Source organism: Peromyscus maniculatus, chromosome 22 (assembly GCF_049852395.1).
Source record: "Peromyscus maniculatus bairdii isolate BWxNUB_F1_BW_parent chromosome 22, HU_Pman_BW_mat_3.1, whole genome shotgun sequence".
Taxonomy (NCBI): Eukaryota; Metazoa; Chordata; class Mammalia; order Rodentia; family Cricetidae; genus Peromyscus; species Peromyscus maniculatus.
Window position 1 is genome coordinate 4342247 of NC_134873.1, and position 18381 is coordinate 4360627.

Below are 18381 nucleotides of genomic sequence, written 5' to 3' on the forward strand. Positions count from 1 at the left end.
GTTTTGCTTTTCACCAGATGCGTTGTTAGCAAAGGACAATGGACGCAAGTGTTGAATCTTGCAGCCGCGGATGTGGCCGCCGGGAGCATTGCACCAGCCCGGGCTGCAGGGCTGGACGCCGGGTGAGGTTCTGAGCTGGGTCTAGGAGGGGACGAGGGAGGGAGGGAGGTGCACGCTTGGTGCCCGTGACAGGTAGTGGAGAGTGCCACTCGGTGTGGCCACCAGATGGCAGGCGCAGGCTGCGGGGACAGGGAGGGCGGCTGTAGAGAAGCACACACTTTGAACAAGAAAAGGGCACAGGCAGTGGTCCTGGGGCAGAGCAGAGGATGTGGAGCTCGGCTTGAAAGCATCGGAGGACACAGCCTGTTACTTTGTCATGGGAGGGAGGGAGTCCGTCTCCCAGGAATCGTGTGACCCAGGTCGTCCTTACTACACTCCAGATTCTCCCGCCTCAACTTCCTGAGACCTAGGTCACAGCTACTTTTAATGCTAAAGTGTGACTGAGAAACGGCAGGCTGCGGAGACTCGGTGGGTAATAGCTCTTGCTACTCTTGCTGAGGACCCAGGTTCAGTTCCCAGCACCCACACCAGCGTGGCTCACAATCACCAGTAACTCCAGCTCCAGGGATCTGACACCTTTGGCACTCAAAGGCACCTGCATGCAAGCAAATGTCACCCACACAGATACATGCAGATAAAATTAAAAATAATTAAAATAAGGGACACAGGACCGGGCTGGAGAGACGGCTCAGAGGTTGAGAGCACTGGCTGCTCTTCCAGAGGTCCTGAGTTCAATTCCCAGCAGCCGCATGATGGTTTACAGCCATCTGTAATGAGATCTGGTGCCCTCTTCTGTCCTGCAGGGATACAGACAGAACACTGTATACATAATAAATAAATAAAATTAAGAGAGAGAGAGAGAGAGAGAGAGAGAGAGAGAGAGAGAGAGAGAGACAGACAGGACCTGGGCTCAGAACAAGAGAAATGGGATTGGGGACAGTTGGTAGAGGGTTGGCCTCGCATGCACCAAGCCCTGGGGTCCACCCCTAGCACCCCAGAAAACAGGTATGGTGACCTGGGTGTCATCCCAAGCACATGGGATCTGGAGTTGGAGGTCATCCTGGGCTACTTGGTGAGCTCAAGGCCAGCCTGGGCTACATGAGACCCTGTGTCAAATTTTTTTAAAAAATTAAAAAAGAAATAGGTGATAATCTTAAAGCCTGGGTTCGGTCTTCAGCATGAAGGATGGGGTGCCAAGGGTCAACCTGGGGATTGAACTTGGTCGTGAGTCCCTCTTGTTAACTGTGAGCGGTGGGAGAGGCCTTTGTACAACTCCAGGCCTCTGTTTCCCTGATCCCTAAGGGGGTTGCTAGGAAGACCCATGGGTGACAGGTTCATGTGCCTCGGGCCCCATGTACAGCCTTATCTGGGTAGGTCAGGCCCAGAAGTTTCCTCAATCTCCATTCTCGGATGCCGGGCAGGGGCCAAGCCTGCTGGCCAGCAGCTGGGGCAGCCTCCCCCACAGCAGCCCAGCCCTGGAGACTTGGCCACTGTCCTTCCCTGGGGGTGGGGTTAGAGGTCAGCCCGCCCCCAGCGGCCCCTGGAATGAGGACAATCTAGTTGTGTCAGCCACACTTGGGCGTCCAGGACCACCCAGTTACTAGACCTCTGAGAAAGTGGAGGGTACAGCAGGATATGGGGGAGCCAGATCAGGGGAAACTGAGGCACAGATCGGGGGAACTGAGGCATCCCCCATATAGAAACTCCACTGTTCCAGTCTGTCAGTGCCCATTCAACTCCACTTTCTCCCCTGTGGAATCCACAAACCAGCCCACCATCTGGGAACTCCTCAGAGGCTGACAGTGGACCCCCAAGAGGAGGGAGGTCTTGCTGACTCCCCTCAAATTCTGTTCAGAACAGTTTTGTGGGTCACTGGGTGGGACCTTGCTGCAGGGACTCTGAGAAGCAGCGCAGGGCTGTGCAGCCTCAGGGCCACTCAGTTCCCTTCTGAGGCTCTTTGGCTAAGGAATGAAAAGAAACAGGACAGGCCAAGCCAGTTTGCCTGAAAGATGCCTTAAAAAAAAAAATGGCTGGTCTTTGCCCCCCCCCCCGCCCCCCCCCGTCCCCCGCAGTGTTGGGGCGAGTGGGTGACGTCCCTCCCTGGAGCAAGGTTGTTTTCAATTCTGTCAGTAACTTGGGGAGGGACCAGCCAGGGCCAGACTTGGCCAGAGCAGGCAGGACAGAGTCAGTGGCGGAGGACCGGGCCTGTCCACCTGGCCTCAATTACCTTGACTCATTCGGTCTCCTGAGTCCCCTGGGTGTGGGGCTGACATTGTTCAGGGATCCTCTCCACTCCAGTCCTTGAGCTGTCACTGCCCAGGATCCACCCAGCACCCTCTCTCTGGTGCCCACTGAGGCACACCACAGCACCAAGTGGTCAGGCTGGGGGCGGCGGCTGGGCCCACGCCTTGGATCCCAGTTTTCGGGAGGCTGAGCCCCCCCCCCCCCCAGTGCACCTGAGCCTGGGGGTGGGGGAGGGGTGTGTCTGTCTCCAGGACGCCGCCGCCACCGCTGCTGCTGCTGCTGCTGCTGCTGGAGCTCTGGTCCCTGGGGTGACAGGTGGGCAGGACACAGAGCTGGGGTGGGGGTGGGGAGCCCCAGGGAGTTAGCAGGCCTCCACCTGGCTGCTGGGGAGGGAGAGGTGTGAAGGTCACATGCAACTAGCCCAAGGAACAGAGATGGACGATAATGTCCCAGGGTGGGGACAGAGGGAATGAATGGTTCCCAGATGGGAGAGGGGATGGCCTGTGCAAAGGTCCTGGGGCAGGCCAGGCCTGCAGTTCACACCGTTCATCCCTGTGCCTCGGAGGTGTGAGCCACCACAGCCTGGCCTTTTTTTTTTTTTCCTTTTTCCTTTTTTTTCTAAAGCAAGAAAAGCAGCAGCAGCCAGGGAGACGGCTTGGCAGGCAGGACACTCATGCCCCAGTCTGACAACAACCTGAGTTCGATCCCCAGGACTCGCACCGTGGAAGGAGAGAGAACCAACTCCTAACTGTTGTCTTCGGAACCCCACTGGGGCGGCCCTGCACGCAACACACAGACCTGAAGCAGAAGGAAAAACGGACACTGACCGGAGCAGACCTCCTCCACACGCTCCGTGCCTGGGGTCCCCTCCACCCCCACCAGCCCCCCAGGAAACCCCAAGACCACCACAAAGCGGCTCGTCCACAGAAGTGTCTCAACTTTTTAATCTCACCGATTTACAGGGTTACAATCGCATTAAATATGTCTGAGGCTTAAATACAATCCACAATAAGGTCATAAAATGTAAACTTTCAGTGTATTTTTTTTTTAATTTCAAAAATCACACTTCTTTTTTTTTGTCGTTGTTGTGTTTGAGTTTTCCTGTTAGTAGCTGAACTTTCCTGAATATTCCGCACAGCTGTGACCGTTGCAGGCCACAGCCCGGCAGGAACTGACCATGAGGCCTGACCAGAGGTAGAAAGCAGTTTTTACTTTTTTATTGTTTTTTTTTAATCCACTTATTTTTTTCATTTTACCTGAGTTGGTGTGCGACCCACACACAGTCGGACAAGCCCCTCCCGCCCCAAGAAACTAAAAAGTTCACAGGTTCTGAACAAAACAGCTCAGCTCACCTTTACCCAGAAGGAAAAATAAAATCCACAAAAGCCAAAATTAAGTGGGGGTGGGGGAAAAAAGTGTGTAAAAACGATAAAAAAAGGAAAAAAAAAATCCTATAAGACTATACAGATGTGTAACTCTCAGAAAACACTAACTTAGCTGTCCCAAGCCCCAAGCCCACCCACCCACTGCAGCTGGACAGACAGACAGACAGACAGACAGACAGACAGATGGTCTGGTGGCCAGCAGAAGGGCCACCAGGAAGGTTATAGAGACAGCCTGTCCCTGGGAAGGTTCTAGAAGCAGCCTGTGCCTGCCCTTACACCCTCTTTGCCCTGAGTTTGGGGGTCTAACCTGCCCCCACCCCAAGCCCTGAGGTGCTGGGTGGACAGTGACCATGTCCAGCTCCCTCCTTGCTCTAGCTTGCATAACAAACGCCAACTGCACCCAATGCCAAGGGCCGGGTGGGGCAACTGAGGCACAGACAGGCCCGTGGAGGGTTACTGAGTACGTCCAGCAGAGGACAGCCCCCCCCCTTACAATCACAGAGCCCTGGTGGGCAAGGTCCCCTGAGTTAGGATCAGGTGCTTTCTGGCCACTCACAGAGCCCCAGACACAAGTGGACATCAGGACACCCCGCCCCCACCATGGACTCGAGCAGGTGACCAGAAAAATGGGTGACCGGGTGCATTTTTTTTTTTTCTTTTTTGGCATCAAAAGACCTGAGGTAGAAAGAAACGTGCCTTGGATGTGCCCACCAAGGCAACCCCCGTCTCCCCAAGCCAGGTACCCACGGAGGTTGACTTTACACGGGTTGCCAGAGGGGATGAAGACCCTCCACACCCGTGACCAGGAATGATTGTGCGGCTAAGACGGTGACCCCAAAACGGGGCAGGCAGAAGCTTCCAGAAGGAAAAGTTGAGATTCCACCTCCCCCCCAGTGAGCCTTCCCTCCTGGAAGGATGGGAGGGGGGTGTCCCTGAGAGGAAGGAAGAGGGTCTGCTCCCCACAGCCCAGACCGGGAAGTGGGGTGAGAGGGGTCTCAGGACTCCTGGGACCGAAGGACAAGCAGGTCCCCAAGTCCAGGACCGATCCCCCAATCCAGCGGGAGATTACGTCATTTCTGCCCTGGTGGCTCCAGCCAAAATGAAATGCAATTTTCTTTTTTCTTTCTTTTTCTGAGGCAGGGTCTCATGCAGCTTGGAATTGACTGTGTCACCCAGGCTGGCCTACTCACAGAGTGCTGGGATTAAAGGTGTGTGCTACGGCCCCCAGCCTCATCTTACTTTGCTTTGTTGAGACAGGGTTTCAAGTAGCCTAGGCTGGCCTCAACCTCCATAGGTAGCCAAGGATACATCCTCCTGCCTCATCCTCCCAAGAGCCAAGGTGACAGACGCATGCCACCATGCCCGGTTTGGCTGGACCGTGGTATGGAGACACAGACCAGGGACCAGGATCCTTCCTGGTCCTATGGAACTGCTGCCCCAGCAGGGCGTGGCACAAGCGCCAGGCATGTCTCGGTTCGAATCCTTGCCCCGAGGTAGACCTGGTGCACCCCGTGTCCCCTAGAAGCAACCCATCCAGGCAGAGAGTCCAGACCTTCATCCCTGAGACACACGGGGCCACTGTATTCCGTGTGCTGCTCCCCTACCCGTTTCTAGAACATTCCGTGTCCTGGGTAAGCAATCCAGGTCGCTGAACGATGGAGCCCGTGGGCAGAGCCCAGCGTGACAGAACTGTGGAATTTGCTGACAGCCAGCACCATCGGACCCTGTCGTGGTGCCAGGTCAGGGTCACCACGGGACAGGGACTGGGGACTGGGGCTGGTACTTTTGCTTCTTTAAAAACAAAAACAAAAACAAAACAAAACAAACCTGTTTCCCTGAATGAACACAAATATATAATATACAGACAGGACTCTTTCTAAGATCCTATCACCGCCCTCAAGGATAGAACAGAATATTTACAGAATCGGAAACCCCAAAAACTTAAAAAAATTGCATCTGAATGTTGAGATCTTGTTTAAAAAGAAAAAAAATTCATAACTTCCAAGAATGAACACAAAACAATGATCCTGGCTCTGGCGTGGTTGGTTTTCCCAGAAGGAACCACCGTGGTTAAGGACCGAGAACCAAAGAAAAAAAAAAAAGGAGAACACACAGTGCTGGGATTCATGAGGTAAATAGACGTGCTTGAACTGAGCTGCTCAAGCCGGACCCCCATGGAAGCCTCTGGAAAGGTGGCCTCCTTCTGCTTGGAGGTTGCCTTGGTGGCCCTTGTCAAATCCTTTTCTCGGAGTCTCCAAAACCTGAGAGATTCAAGTGTTCTTTGCCCTGATTTATTAAATCTGTTTCTCTATCTATCTATCTCTATATATATGTATATATATAAAATTTTCTCTCCTCGGCGTCAGTGTGGCTCCCTGGAATTCTGCCCGGCCCACTGGGATTCTTCCGACGTCCCAGGTCCTCGTGTGCCTGTGGTCCCTGTGGTGAGTGGGCAGCTATACGACTTGATTTCCTTTAAGGCAAGGAGTTATTTGAGGTAGAAGATGTAGGGGGCGCGGACACCCCGGCCAGCCCCACCTGGCCGCCGCCGGCCCCGCCGCTGGCTCCTGTCCGGCTACCCACGGTGTTGTTGGTACCGAGGCCGCTGATGCCACCTTTGCTGGGGGCGGAGGATGGCGTGGGGGGCGGTGGCTGAGCAAACAGCACTCCTGGGACAAGGACAAAGGGAAGGACGCGTCACAGGTCCGGGCTCGTCAACTGAACAGTAGGATGTGTGGGAGCCAAGCCCAGGCCCGTGACCCCAGCAACTCAGGAAACTGAGGCAGGAGATCACGGGGTGAGGCCAGCCCGGGCGACAGAGGGAGTTTAAGGCCCTGTCTCAGAACATCGGTACGAGGTCTGGCGAGACGGACGCTTGCTGCCAAGCTGGATACCCCGAGTGTGATCCCCGGGACCCGCCGTGGAGGAGAAACCTGAATCCCACAGTTGTCCTTTGACCCCGAGTCGCCCAGGACTTGACGCAGAGCCACCGTGGGGGCTGCGGTGGGGTGGGGGTGGGGACCCTCGTGCTCACCTGTGTACACGATGCCGTTCATCTCCACCGACATGCTAATACTGTTGCTGCCGTTGGCACTGTCCTGGCGGCTCTCGGAGGCTGTGGAAACAAGACTCAGGTCAGAGGTACCCCCGGGGACTGGCTTGCTTCCTGCCTCCTCTATGAGGCCATCTTTGGTGGGGTTATTTTATTTATTCATTTACTATTTATTTTTTATGACTGGGTATCACGACGTAGCCCAGGCTAGCCTTGAACTCACCATCCCCCTGCTTCAATCTCCTGCTGGGATAACAGGTACGCCCCACCATGTGTGATCTCAAGGACCCCATGTGAAACAAATTCTGATGAATGTTAACACCTCCTTGGAACTTGCAGATAGACTCAGTTTTTCACATGAACTAGCCCTGGATGGCCCTTTTCTGATTGATTTGCCAGCACTCTTTACATAGAATGGCTCCAAGGCACTTCTTTTTTGCCCTGCACACATGGAATGTGGGGGATTCCAAGCTCAGGGTACCTTGGCTATTGATCCGGATGTTCATGGGCAGCTGGGCTGTCATGGCCAGGAAGTTCTGCTGCAGAGCTCGCTGCATGAGGCGCTGTTGCTCATCGGCAACCAGGGCCATCTTTTTCTCTGGAGGCTCAGTGGATTCCAGCTTCTCCCGGAGCTGCTCCAGGGCAGCCGCCTGGGCCGCCACAGCCGCCTGGGCTGCGGCCGCTTGCACAGCAGCCGCCTGGGCTGCCACGACGGGATGGCCAGCCAGAGACACGGGCAGACGGCCTGGGACCGTGATGGGGATGGCGGAGTCTTCCTCTAGACAGAAGAAGAGCAGAGGGTCAGGAGGGTCCTGGGGAAACGCTGGCCACCACGGTGGGAGGCGCGCCTGCGAAAACGGTAAAGCCTGTACTCTTTGCTCCCCAGGTTTCTGTTTTAAAGTCTCATGTAGCCCAGGCTGGCCTCACACTCACTCTAAGGATGACTCTGAACTCCTGATCCACCTCCCTCCCACGTGCTGGGGTGACATGTACACCACCTCATCTCGCTCACACGGTGTTGGAGCGGCACCCAGGGCTTCTGGCTCACCGGGGAAGCACTCGCTATCCACTGGGCTGCCGCCTGAGCACCGTGTGTGTGAAGAGAAGAGCCTTGGCAGAGAAGAAGACTGCTGTCAACCCCACCAGGGACATCCACTCAAACGGGGACTTTCCTCTTAAGAACACACGCACCTGGGCCTCCCACTCTGACAGGCAAGCCAGCCTCAGAAAGAATTAACGAGTTGCCCAGGGGTACCCAGCATTGGATTTATGTGGTTCAGGGGTCAAAGCGTCGTGAGGGATACTCTGCCCATGTCTGGTATGAGCCAGAGGTCTCAAGAGCCCAGAAGGAAACAGAAGTGACCAGTTAGTAATGTTTGCCATGCACAAGAGACTGACGCTACATGGATAAGCAATGTTAGATTTAGAAAGGGGTACAGTGCTCAACTGGTAATGTGGCTGTGAAAACCTGGACTCAATTAGTAATGTCTGCTGCAGGCAGAAGAACAGACACATCATACTGCAGAGAGGGGACTGCAGAGCAGGAGTTGACTAGTAATGTCTGCCTTGGGAACAGACAGGGATGGATGGGAGAACTCCTTCCCCCCATAAACCACGTAGGTTTATCATGGTTACCCAGAGAAATAAGAGGATAGCCTCATTCCCTCACATGATTCACCTTTCTTGATCTTGGGTGCCGGGGTGATGGAGCTGCCGTTGGTGCTGGCGGCAAGGCCCAGGGAAGTCACTGGTAGCTTGGGTGAGGACAGCATGTTGTGGGCTCCACTGGGTGAGTAGGCGAAAAGCGAGCCCCCGAAGCTCTGGCGCCGGCCTTCCCTGCGGTTGCTGTCGATGGCGGCCTGGAGCTCATTGGGGCTGCTCAGGCCTCGCCGCTCACACTCGTAGGGGTAAAGATATTTCATGTACCTGTGCACGGGACAGGGTGGCATGGAGACAACCAGGGAGCGTCACCCTGCCGCGGGCATGCTCGGGGAGGGGATGCATTACCTCGGGAGGGAGGAGGTGCGTTATCTCAGGAGGGAGGAGGTGGGCTATCTCAGGAGGAGGCGGGCTATCTCAGGAGGAGATGGGGAGGAGGTGGGCTATCTCAGGAGGAGGTGTCAGGGCTATCTCAGGAGGAGGTGTCAGGCTATCTCAGGAGGAGGTGTCAGGCTATCTCAGGAGGAGATGGGGAGGAGGAGGGCTATCTCAGGAGGAGGCAGGCTATCTCAGGAGGGAAATGGGGAGGTGGTGGTCGATCTCAGGAGGGAGGAGGCAGGCTATCTCAGGAGGTGTCAGGCTATCTCAGAAGGTGGTGGGCTATCTCAGGAGGTGGTGGGCTATCTCAGGAGGAGGTGGGCTATCTCAGGAGGAGGTGGGCTATCTCAGGAGGGAGATGGGGAGGAGGTGAGCTATCTCAGGAGGAGGTGGGCTATCTCAGGAGGTGTCAGGCTATCTCAGGAGGAGGCGGGCTATCTCAGGAGGGAGATGGGGAGGAAGCGGGCTATCTCAGGGCAGCCCTGGCACTCACTGTGTCCGCAGCGTGAAGGCGGCGCTGGTGATGGAGGTGGGCAGGTTGAGCCCCTTGGTGATCTCCCGCCACAGCTTCTTGTTGATGACCTCCACGAGGCCACCCTTCTCGGTCACCAGCACGTACAGCATGAACAGGTCCAGGACCTGCTTGGCCATGATGGGGATCCGGTTCACGGGCGTGCCTGCGGGATGTCAGGGAGGAGCTGCTGAAAGGGGGTGGGGCGGGGGGTCATGGGAGTCATGCAGGGGTCACAGGGGTCAGGCGGGGGCTCTGGTGGCCACACCCTCACTCCCCCTAACATCTTCCAGAGCGGCATCACCCTGAGTGATACCCCTCCTTGCCTCAGTTTCCCCAAGATGTCAGGGCAGGGGAGGGGGTTGGAAGAGAGGCGGGCGGCCATCTTTGGGACACGGGAGGCGTCAGGGCCCTGGTTATTCCCACTCTGGGTCTCCAACAGCAGCGGCTAACAAACAACCGCAGTGCCTCCCTCCCCAGGGCCCTTCCGCTCAGCCCTGTCCTCCTGGCGTCCCTGGAGTGTGGCAGACTCCGGTGGGGGTGGGGACGGCTCACTAACAGGATTTTCAGTTTAAGAAGCAGGAACATCCATCTTGCATCGAGTGACACCCTGGCCTCCTCTTCGTCCCTCAAAACCTCGCCTCCTGTGACATCCACTTCCCAAGCCTGCTACAGATGGGGCCCTGCACCTTTCTGACAACTGGACTCCCGGAGTTTTGTTTTTGTTCTTTCGAGACAGGGTTTCTCTGTGTAGCCCTGGCTGTCCTGGATCTCACTCTGTAGCCCAGGCTGGCCTCGAACTCACAGAGATCCACCTGCCTCTGCCTCCCGAGGGCTGGGAATAGAAATGCCACCACCATGTGGTGACTCCCAGAGATTTTTCATATGTCCCCAACTCTAAGTCCTGTCTGTGAGGTTCTAGGTACGGAGGCCTTCCCCGCCATCCTCATCCTCACCATCAGCAAGCCCTCGACAGAGAAGGCCGGAGACTGCCTGGCCCCCACCCCGGCCACAGATACAGTGACCATTCATCTGTCTCCTGAGAGGGGACACCTCCCCCCTTTACTGATGGGCCTGGCTCCTCTGTCCCAGGGACTCCACGGCCCTAGAAAGCCGCACTGGGAGACCCTCCCCCTATCCCTGGCCACTTCCTGCCTCTCCCAAGTTGGAGTCAAGCGCGGAGCCCAGGGCAGCCGTGGGGTCTCAAACCCACCACCCTGTTCACCCAGCTCAGCCCTACAGGGAGACCAGGAGGTGGGCAGGCCAGCCTCAGCCAGCGGAGGAAGTTTACATGAAGTCTAGGAGCCCAGTGGAGGGCTGAGGCCGGGGTGAAGGAAGGGTGGGGGACCCGGCAGGGGCAGGGCACCTCCCCCCATTTCCCGTCTCCAGAGACTTCTGAGGGAACTTTGTTCCAAGGCCCTTGCTTTCCGATGCCAGGCGTCATCTGTCCACAAGAAGGGACCCAGCCGCGGGCGGTAGGTTGTGCCGGCTGGGCCAGCCTGGCGGTTTGAATACCAGCTCCGAAACACCAAAGACCTCGGGAGAAAGTGCCCGAGGGGGCAGCGGACCAGGGGTTTTGAGGGATACACAGGAGTCTGTTGGTCTGACTGACGGGGGGGGGGGAGGGGGGGAGGGAGGCAGGGTCCCAGGCGGACGGACGGTCCCAGCCCTTTGTGGTCAGCGGCTGCACCGCGGCATGGAGGGCCCTGGCCTCCTCGCTGACCCCATTACGGTGGGGGTGGTGAGCAGGATGGTCAGCTCTGTGGCTGGAGGCAGCTGGGAGCCTCCTGCTGTGGGAGGGACTCAGGCAGGTGGGGACCCCCGATAACAGAGGAGGGCAGATCTCTCCGGCCACGGTGGGGGGGGGCAGCAGGGCTGGACCTCACAGCTGGGCTCTGCGGATAGCACACGGCCACGCCCACAGGGACCCCGGCCCCAACCCGACACCGAGGGGTTAACCCAGAGGCCCCTGGGCTGGGCCGAGGGATCGGGAGGCCACAGTACCCCTTCTCTGTCCGCCTTCCGGTGGGCAGGCCTGGAGGCCTGTGTTTACAGAAGCTGGGCTCAGCCATGGCCGGGCTGGCCTCAGGTCCCCTCTCCGCCCCTTCCTGCTCCGGAGCCGAAGCCTCCACCCTCCTTGGGCCTCAGTTTCCTCCCTTAGAACACGGGATTGTAACCACCCAGGCGGCCCCACCCTGAGGGAGGGCTGGGGACAGTCACAGAGTCTGGGGAGCACTCTCTCACGGGAGGACCGTCCTGCCCCCCACAACCTCCGACCCTGGCAGGCGCTCACCCCGCTTCTGCATGAAGCTGAACAGGTCGTCTAGGAACTCCTTCCTCTTGGGGTCCGCGTCCAGTTCATAGAGCTGCAGACAGAGAGGGATGGGTCAGCGGGGGGCGGGGGGGAGCGCGTCCCCACTGCTGGGGACGGGGCAGCCACAGGCGCTCAGCCAACCCCACGCCGCAGACAAGGCTGACCCCCTCGACGGCACTCGGGGGTCACTAACCAATGCCCCCACCCAGAGGGTCAGAGGGGAGACAGGCATTCTCAGTCCGGGTCCCCAAGTCCCGGGAAGGGTCCTCCCCACCTCTCCCAGCATGAGCAGCTCTGGGTATTTGCCCCATAAGGAAACTGAGGCACAGTGTCACTGACAGCTGCTGACCCCTGAGCACCTGGAGTCCCGTCTCGTCTGCCCACCCAGGCTGCGGTGGTGGGTGATGCGGGCACCGCTGTCGGGGAGGGAGTCCTGGGGGCCCGGATCCTGGGGCTCACTGGCCGGGCCGGGGAAGTGGGGCGGAGATAATTAGAATGCTCAGCTGAATACCAGGCTTCAAATTAACCACCAGGAATGCAGCTGGCCGACGGCGGGGGGCCTCGAAACCACCAATTACACCTGGGTCTGCACAATCCATCATCCAGTCGCCAGGAGCTCGGGGCGCGGGCAGCTGGGCCCCCCAACAGCAGCGCCCCCCCCCAGGACTCAGCTTCTCCATCTGCTCAATGGAGACCTTGGACACCGTGGGCGGCCTTCCCAGACAGGAGCCCGAGTCCAGGCCTCTGCCCGGGTGGCCGTGGCTGTCAGCTGCCCGGCTGCCCGGCTGCCCGGCTTTGTCTGCGCCCCACCCCGGCCGGCCAGCGCCAGACTGGCCAGCCCACATTCCTGAGTCCGGGGAGGCCGCTCTCCCTCCCCAGGCCGCCTGAGGGGTGCGGGGCACTGCAGGTAGCCGGGCCGCCCTCCCTGCTCAGGGCCTCTGGGTGCCACACACAAGCGCCCGGGCCAGCCGAGTCCTCCACACCTTCCCAAGGGGGTCCTGAGTGTGTGCGCCCGGTACACAGCAATCACTTAATAAATGATCAAGGGGCTGCCTGGGCAGGGCATGGATGGGCAAATGATGGGCGGGCAGACGTGTGACCGGGGTGTGGTTAGAGCCCCCAACACTGGAGACACAGGAAGGAGCCCCACCCCTGAGAGGGCCTGAGGCCCTGTGCAGACTCCAGGCCTGGACCCTTTCCCTGACAAGGCGCAGTCTCCAGGGCCCACCCTCTTGGGCTTGGCCCCTCCACAAGACACCGTCAGAGCCTCCTTCCTCAGTTTCCCCATCTTCGTTGGAGAGCACAAGACCGCAGCGCAGCCGTCTGAGGGCCTGGCTCAGTGGGTGGAGCGCACGCCCAACACTCGGCACCCCATAAGCCAGGGATCTCTGTGGTACACACCGGTTATGGCAGCATTCAGGAGGTGGAGGCGGGAGGGTCAGGAGTTCAAAGCCAGCCTGGGTTACATGAGACCCTGCCTCAAAACAAAACTGTTACCCCCAAAACAACCGTTCTAGCTTGAGCTTCAAAGCGTTGGTGTCTTGGGGGAGGGGAAACTGAGGCTCACAAGGGCAGGGCACCGTGGATGCCGTTTTAAAAAAGGAGATGCTGAGGGACCAACCGGTTGGTGGCTCTGCCTGGTCAGACGTCTACAAGGACAGGACATCAATTCAAAGCCATAAATGGGGGACCCACGGGGATCCCCCAGCTGCCTGTGGGGGAGGGTCAACAATAAAGACAGGCCATAAAAGCCCCGTTTTATGGAAATCTGGCCCTCCTTCTGGCTGTCCTCCTCCGGGAGGGGTGCATCCCACCCTGAAGAACAGGCTCTGGGGACAGCGTCCCGCTTCAGCAGCCGCCACAGTGTCCAGGCCCCTTCTAGCCACAGGCCCAGCACCGCGAGAGGCTTTTCCTGCCCGTGTGTCTTGTCTGGAATCAGAGCACACAGCAGCTGTCTAATAAATGCTCGTTAAACACGCACGGCTTCTTCTCAGGCCTCGTGGAGGTGTTCCTCTCTCTGCCATGTGGTCCTGGCCCCCCACAAACACTTTGCTTCGTCTGCAAACTGGCTTCAGGTTGCCAGGACAGAGGCATTCAGCAGGCACTCACTAAGTGTACATTGCCCTTTCTCACCTCCCTCGGCCTCATCCAAACAGTTCCTTCTTAGGAATGTAAACATGTCTCCTGCTCTACAACCCTGTCCAGCCTCCTCTGCTCTCACTGGGGAGACCTTTCTGTTTGGTTTTTCGAGACAGTGTTTCTCTGTAGCCCTGGCTGTCCTGGATCTCGCTCTGTAGCCCAGGCTGGCCTCGAACTCAGAGATCCGCCTGCCTCTGCCTCCCGAGTGCCGGGATTAAAGGCGTGCTGCTGGCTCTTGTTTTTTCCTTCATAGGGACCTTTTGACTGTTTTTGTGGGTGAATTGTCTGCCAACGGTCAAACCTGGAACTCCCGGCGACGCTCTCGCTCCTGAGAGCGACAGGCCTGAGCGGCCACCACAAGCACCCCTTCCAAAGCTGGCTGGCCCTGGGGCCCGGGGGCCCATAGTCACATCCATCTGTAGGTTTCTGTTCTGACCACACCTGGGCAGCCAGGGCCGTTCCCACAAGGGCCCAGGGCGGTGTCCTCAGAGCCGAGGGGCCCCGGCTGTCCCCAGCCGTAAAAAAAAAAAAACCTGCTCTGTGTGTGTGTGCATGTGTGGGAGGCCCCTGAGAAAACCTTTGTCCCCCAGACTGGGGCAGCCCAGGCCCCCTGCTGGCTCCCCAGGGCTCCAAAGTCCACTGGGCCCCACCTGGGACGGGTGCCAGGCGGGGTGGACCCCAGAAACGAAGACTTTCTGGTAGGGCCTGGCCAGCCCCGGCCCCAGCATGGACACGCCCCACAGCCTCCCTGGGGCACAGCAGGAGACAGACAGACCGCCTGTGGCCTGGGTTTGGCACCCTGGGCTCGGTGAGGGGTGCCTGACTAGCTGATGGCGCAGTTGGGGCTTTTCTTTTTGATGGGGGCCCCTGAGCCCAGGCTGGCCTCACCTGAGGCCGTCCTGACTCATCTCTCCCCAGCAGTGCTGGGACCACCGCTCCAGAGCCCGCTGGGAAGGCTTTTTTCAAGGCCTCCACACCTGCTGGGGGGACTCACGCTGTTTTCCTCTCTGGTGCTCAGAAAATTTGGATGGGATTTGAGTCAGCACTCCCGCCCCCAGGTGAGGGGACAACCCAGAAAGCCATCTGGGGACACAGAGACCTTGAAGGCCTTGGGGCGTCTCGGCCGGACCGGCAGGAATGAATGAATGAGTCTCCCAGCACGCACCCTCTCTGTGTGTGTGCAGTTTGTAAAGGGCTTTCTTTGGCTGGGGCTGGGGGTGGTAGGAGGCCAGCACCTTCAATCCCAGAGCTCGGGAGGCAGAGGCAGGAGGATCTCTGTGAGTTCAAGGCCAGCCTGGTCTGCAGAACGAGATCCAGAACAGGCTCCAAAACTACACAGAAACCCTGTCTCAAAACAAACTGGCTGGAGAGATGGCTCAGGGGTTAAGAGCCCTGGCTGCTCTTCCAGAGGTCCTGGGGTTCAGTTCCCAGCACCACGTGGAGGGTCAAAACCACCTGTAACTCCAGTTCCAAGAGACCTGATGCCCTCTTCAGACTCTGGAGATCACACGCGCACACACACACAATTTTAAAAGCCTTTTTTTTGGAAAACGTTATGCATATGAATAAATCTGAGATCACATATACTCACACATCTCTATCTACTTCCAGAACATTCCACCACACGAAAGGAAACAGCCCGTTCCTTCTCTAGCCCCTAACACCCATGTGCCGACTTCTCCACTCCTATCGGCCTGTTTGGGTATTCTCACACACTGTAAGGCCCTCTGTGTCTGGGTCTCTCACTGAGTACAGTGTCCACATGTCCCTCCACACTGTCGTGTGCACTGGGGGGGCCTCGCTCCTGTTCCTGGCTGAGTAATATTCCAGCGTATGGATGGACCACACTGTGTGTCCATCACTCCCCCGTCTCTGGGCTGCAGGAGCCTTTACCCTTGCCACATTCTTTGAGGATCTTGATTATTTTGTGTCTTTTGGCCTCTGGATAAGACATGACTCATGTCTATAACCAACAATGGCCATGATCTGCCTCCCTGGCCTGCAGAAACTCCCAGCCTGGCCAGGACAGTCATTCAAACGCTTCCTTGTCCCAGCTGCCCATGGAAGAGGGGCTTGGACGAGCTTCGGCCCTGGGCCACAATGGACGAGCTTCGGCCCTGGGCCACAAGACTCCCCGCCTCCCCATCAGCCCAGTCCGTCCTGCTGCCCTCCATCCTGGGAGTCTCTTCTCTTGGAAGCCCACAGTACTTGGCCGCATGGGCCTCTTGGATGTTTCTGCACAGCCCTGCCCAGGTCCTCATCCTGTGTCCCTCCTCCCACCTCAGGGAGGCCCTGGCCACCAGGATGACTCATCCTTGGGGGGAGGGCTGTCCAAAGCCGCCCCTGGGCAGACACACCCATTCTGCCACCGAGGAGTGCTCAGGACTCACCAGGAACCTACTCTTCACTTGGGGAAACTGAGGCAAAGGTGATCTGTGAATGACAGGGTGCTAGGGACCAGCAGCACACTCCACCGGTCCTTGCCCACGGAGACCTGGGGTGTGGTGTGTGGAGGCCCACAGAGGTTTCCTAGTGAGATGTGAGCATGCTCTCCCCAGCAGGGCGCCTCAGGGGGCTGCCCGACCACGGGCGTGGCTACCAGGTGTTTGGAAGGGTCCCCACGTGGCTGTGCGGCATGCTTTGGTCTGGCGAGGGGGGGTCTTCTGTCCTGCCCCTTGGCATTCCTTCAAAAAGGCCTTCAGTGGCGACAGAAGGGTGGGTGGATAAGGATCCAGGCCCCCCTGAGCTATCCTGTGTTTCTATCAGAATGTTTCCCACTTCTTCCCTCGGGAGCAGCCTGGGGTAAAAGTGGGGTCTCCCACACATCTATCATCCTAGCACCTGGGAGGCGGAGGCAGGAGGATGGCCATGACTTCCAGGCCAGCCAGGACTACATAGGGAGACCCTGTCTCAAAACAAACTTGAGTCCATCCCAGCATGGAGAGGCCAAAGCTGGAGGGTCAGGAGTTCAAGGCTAGACCAAGCTCCAGTGAGTCTGGGGGTCAGCCTGTGCTCTATCAGGCCCCTGTACTTTATCTTGAAACACAAGATAAAGTAATAAACCGAAAGAAGGTGTCCGTCCAGTGGGAAAGGGCCGCACACATCCCGAGCGTCAGAGCCATGGAGGCGCCCGAGATAGACCTCACGGTCAGGAAATCAATGGACAAACGAAGAGAGAGCTCAGAGGGACCGAGAGACAGCAGTCGATGGGTGGCCATGACTCGGTAGCTACTCCCCACCTGCTTGTCTCTGCGTGCCTCAGTTTACCCACCATAGCATGGGTTCGCAGTGGCCAGGAGGTAGGGGGAGGCAGCCGGCCAGAGCACAGGGAAGTCAAGCTGGGGATCTGGGGATCTGGGGTTGCTATTTTCATATTTGGAAATCCCTGGGGTTTTGCTGCCATGATTGAACAGTTTCTGTATAGGAGGCCAATGATACATTTACAACCACACAAAAGGACCAGGCCAGCAGCAGCAGCAGAGGCAAATTACGACATTGGGAAGATGGGGTAACTAATGGTGGCAGAGGACTATCTCCCAGCTACGCAGAAGACCAAGGCAGGAGGATTGCAAGTTCAAGGCAACTGTAGGTAACTTTTGAGACCCTGTCTCAAAATGAAAAGAGAGGTTAACCATGGGGGGAGCCCCGCCTAGAATCCCCAGTGAGGGGCTGGGGGCGTGGTCAGGGTGGAGCCCCGCCTAGAATCCCCAGTGAGGGGCTGGGGGCGTGGTCAGGGTGGAGCCCCGCCCAGAACCCCCAGTGAGGGGGCTGGGGGCGTGGTCAGGGTGGAGCCCCGCCTAGAATCCCCCAGTGAGGGGCTGGGGGCGTGGTCATGGTCAGGGGTGAGTAGTTAGTTACCCAATGGGTATGAGACTCTGGGTCTCTTCCCAGAAACTGTGGGGGAGGGAGCACCAAGCACTGTGGGGGAGAACAGCCATCCCAGAAACTCCGAACATCATGAATGTGCCACCTCCCCTGTCCCAGCTCTTGGGCTCTTTGGCCCATATGGTGGCCTCGGGTGCACCTGAGGACTAGGGGCTTCCCCTCCACGCTGGCCACCCGGCTCTTTCATTTCCCGTCAGTTCTGTGGGCACCGGGGGCCACCTCTGGCTCTCAGGAAATTGGGGAAGTGATTCTGGGCTGGGCCAAACATCTGTCTGTTCAGCTGCCTCCTCGGGGGCTGGTCCCTCGCCCCTCAGAACACACCGGGTGCCCCACCCACGAGGCAGATATTAATAGCCCTTCTGAAATGACCACGCGGAGCCACGGGAGCGGCAGCCAGATGCTGGCCGCTGGGTCCCTGACTGCTGGGGAACTTGCAGACCTCCAACCCGCCTTTCTCTCCTGAGGAGATCACAGGTCTGGCCGGGGCCACCTTGGAACCCCAGCCTCTTCCTCTGTGAAGGGAGGGGGGCTGCGCCCAGAGTTTCCAGGTTGAAAACAAGACTCGTGCACACAGCAAAGGTCAGGAAGACGGCCAGGTGGGGAACAAACCGCTCAGGTCCTACCCTGCTTCACCCCTGGGACACAGACCCCGGGGTTAGGCAGCCCTGGGCCCACCATGAGGCAGTGGCCAGGACCGGCGCACCTGTCAGCAAGTGCAAAGACGCCTGTGTGGAAAAGCCCCAAGGTGACCTCC

General features: G+C 58.2%; 1 protein-coding gene and 2 long non-coding RNA genes across 5 annotated transcripts in view; 2 read left to right on the forward strand and 1 right to left on the reverse strand.

The window, feature by feature from the left end:
* Window positions 1-3326, forward strand: LOC143270093 (uncharacterized). The gene is made up of 2 exons (XR_013047020.1): window positions 1-122; window positions 2929-3326. It is a non-coding gene; the product is annotated as an uncharacterized LOC143270093 (long non-coding RNA).
* The window catches only part of Arid3a (AT-rich interaction domain 3A), a 29508-nt gene continuing 14351 nt past the window's right edge, over window positions 3225-18381 (reverse strand). For all 3 annotated transcript variants that reach the window (XM_042266736.2, XM_006978215.4, XM_042266735.2), the window contains exons 4-9: window positions 11583-11655; window positions 9272-9455; window positions 8420-8667; window positions 7223-7519; window positions 6724-6804; window positions 3225-6358 (exon numbers count right to left, since the gene is read on the reverse strand). In XM_042266736.2, coding sequence (XP_042122670.1) covers window positions 6165-6358; window positions 6724-6804; window positions 7223-7519; window positions 8420-8667; window positions 9272-9455; window positions 11583-11655 — 1077 coding nt within the window. In that variant the 3' untranslated portion in view covers window positions 3225-6164. The remainder of the gene's footprint in view (window positions 6359-6723; window positions 6805-7222; window positions 7520-8419; window positions 8668-9271; window positions 9456-11582; window positions 11656-18381) is intronic.
* On the forward strand, window positions 10656-12653 carry LOC143270094 (uncharacterized). Its single transcript, XR_013047021.1, has 2 exons — window positions 10656-10764; window positions 12137-12653. It is a non-coding gene; the product is annotated as an uncharacterized LOC143270094 (long non-coding RNA).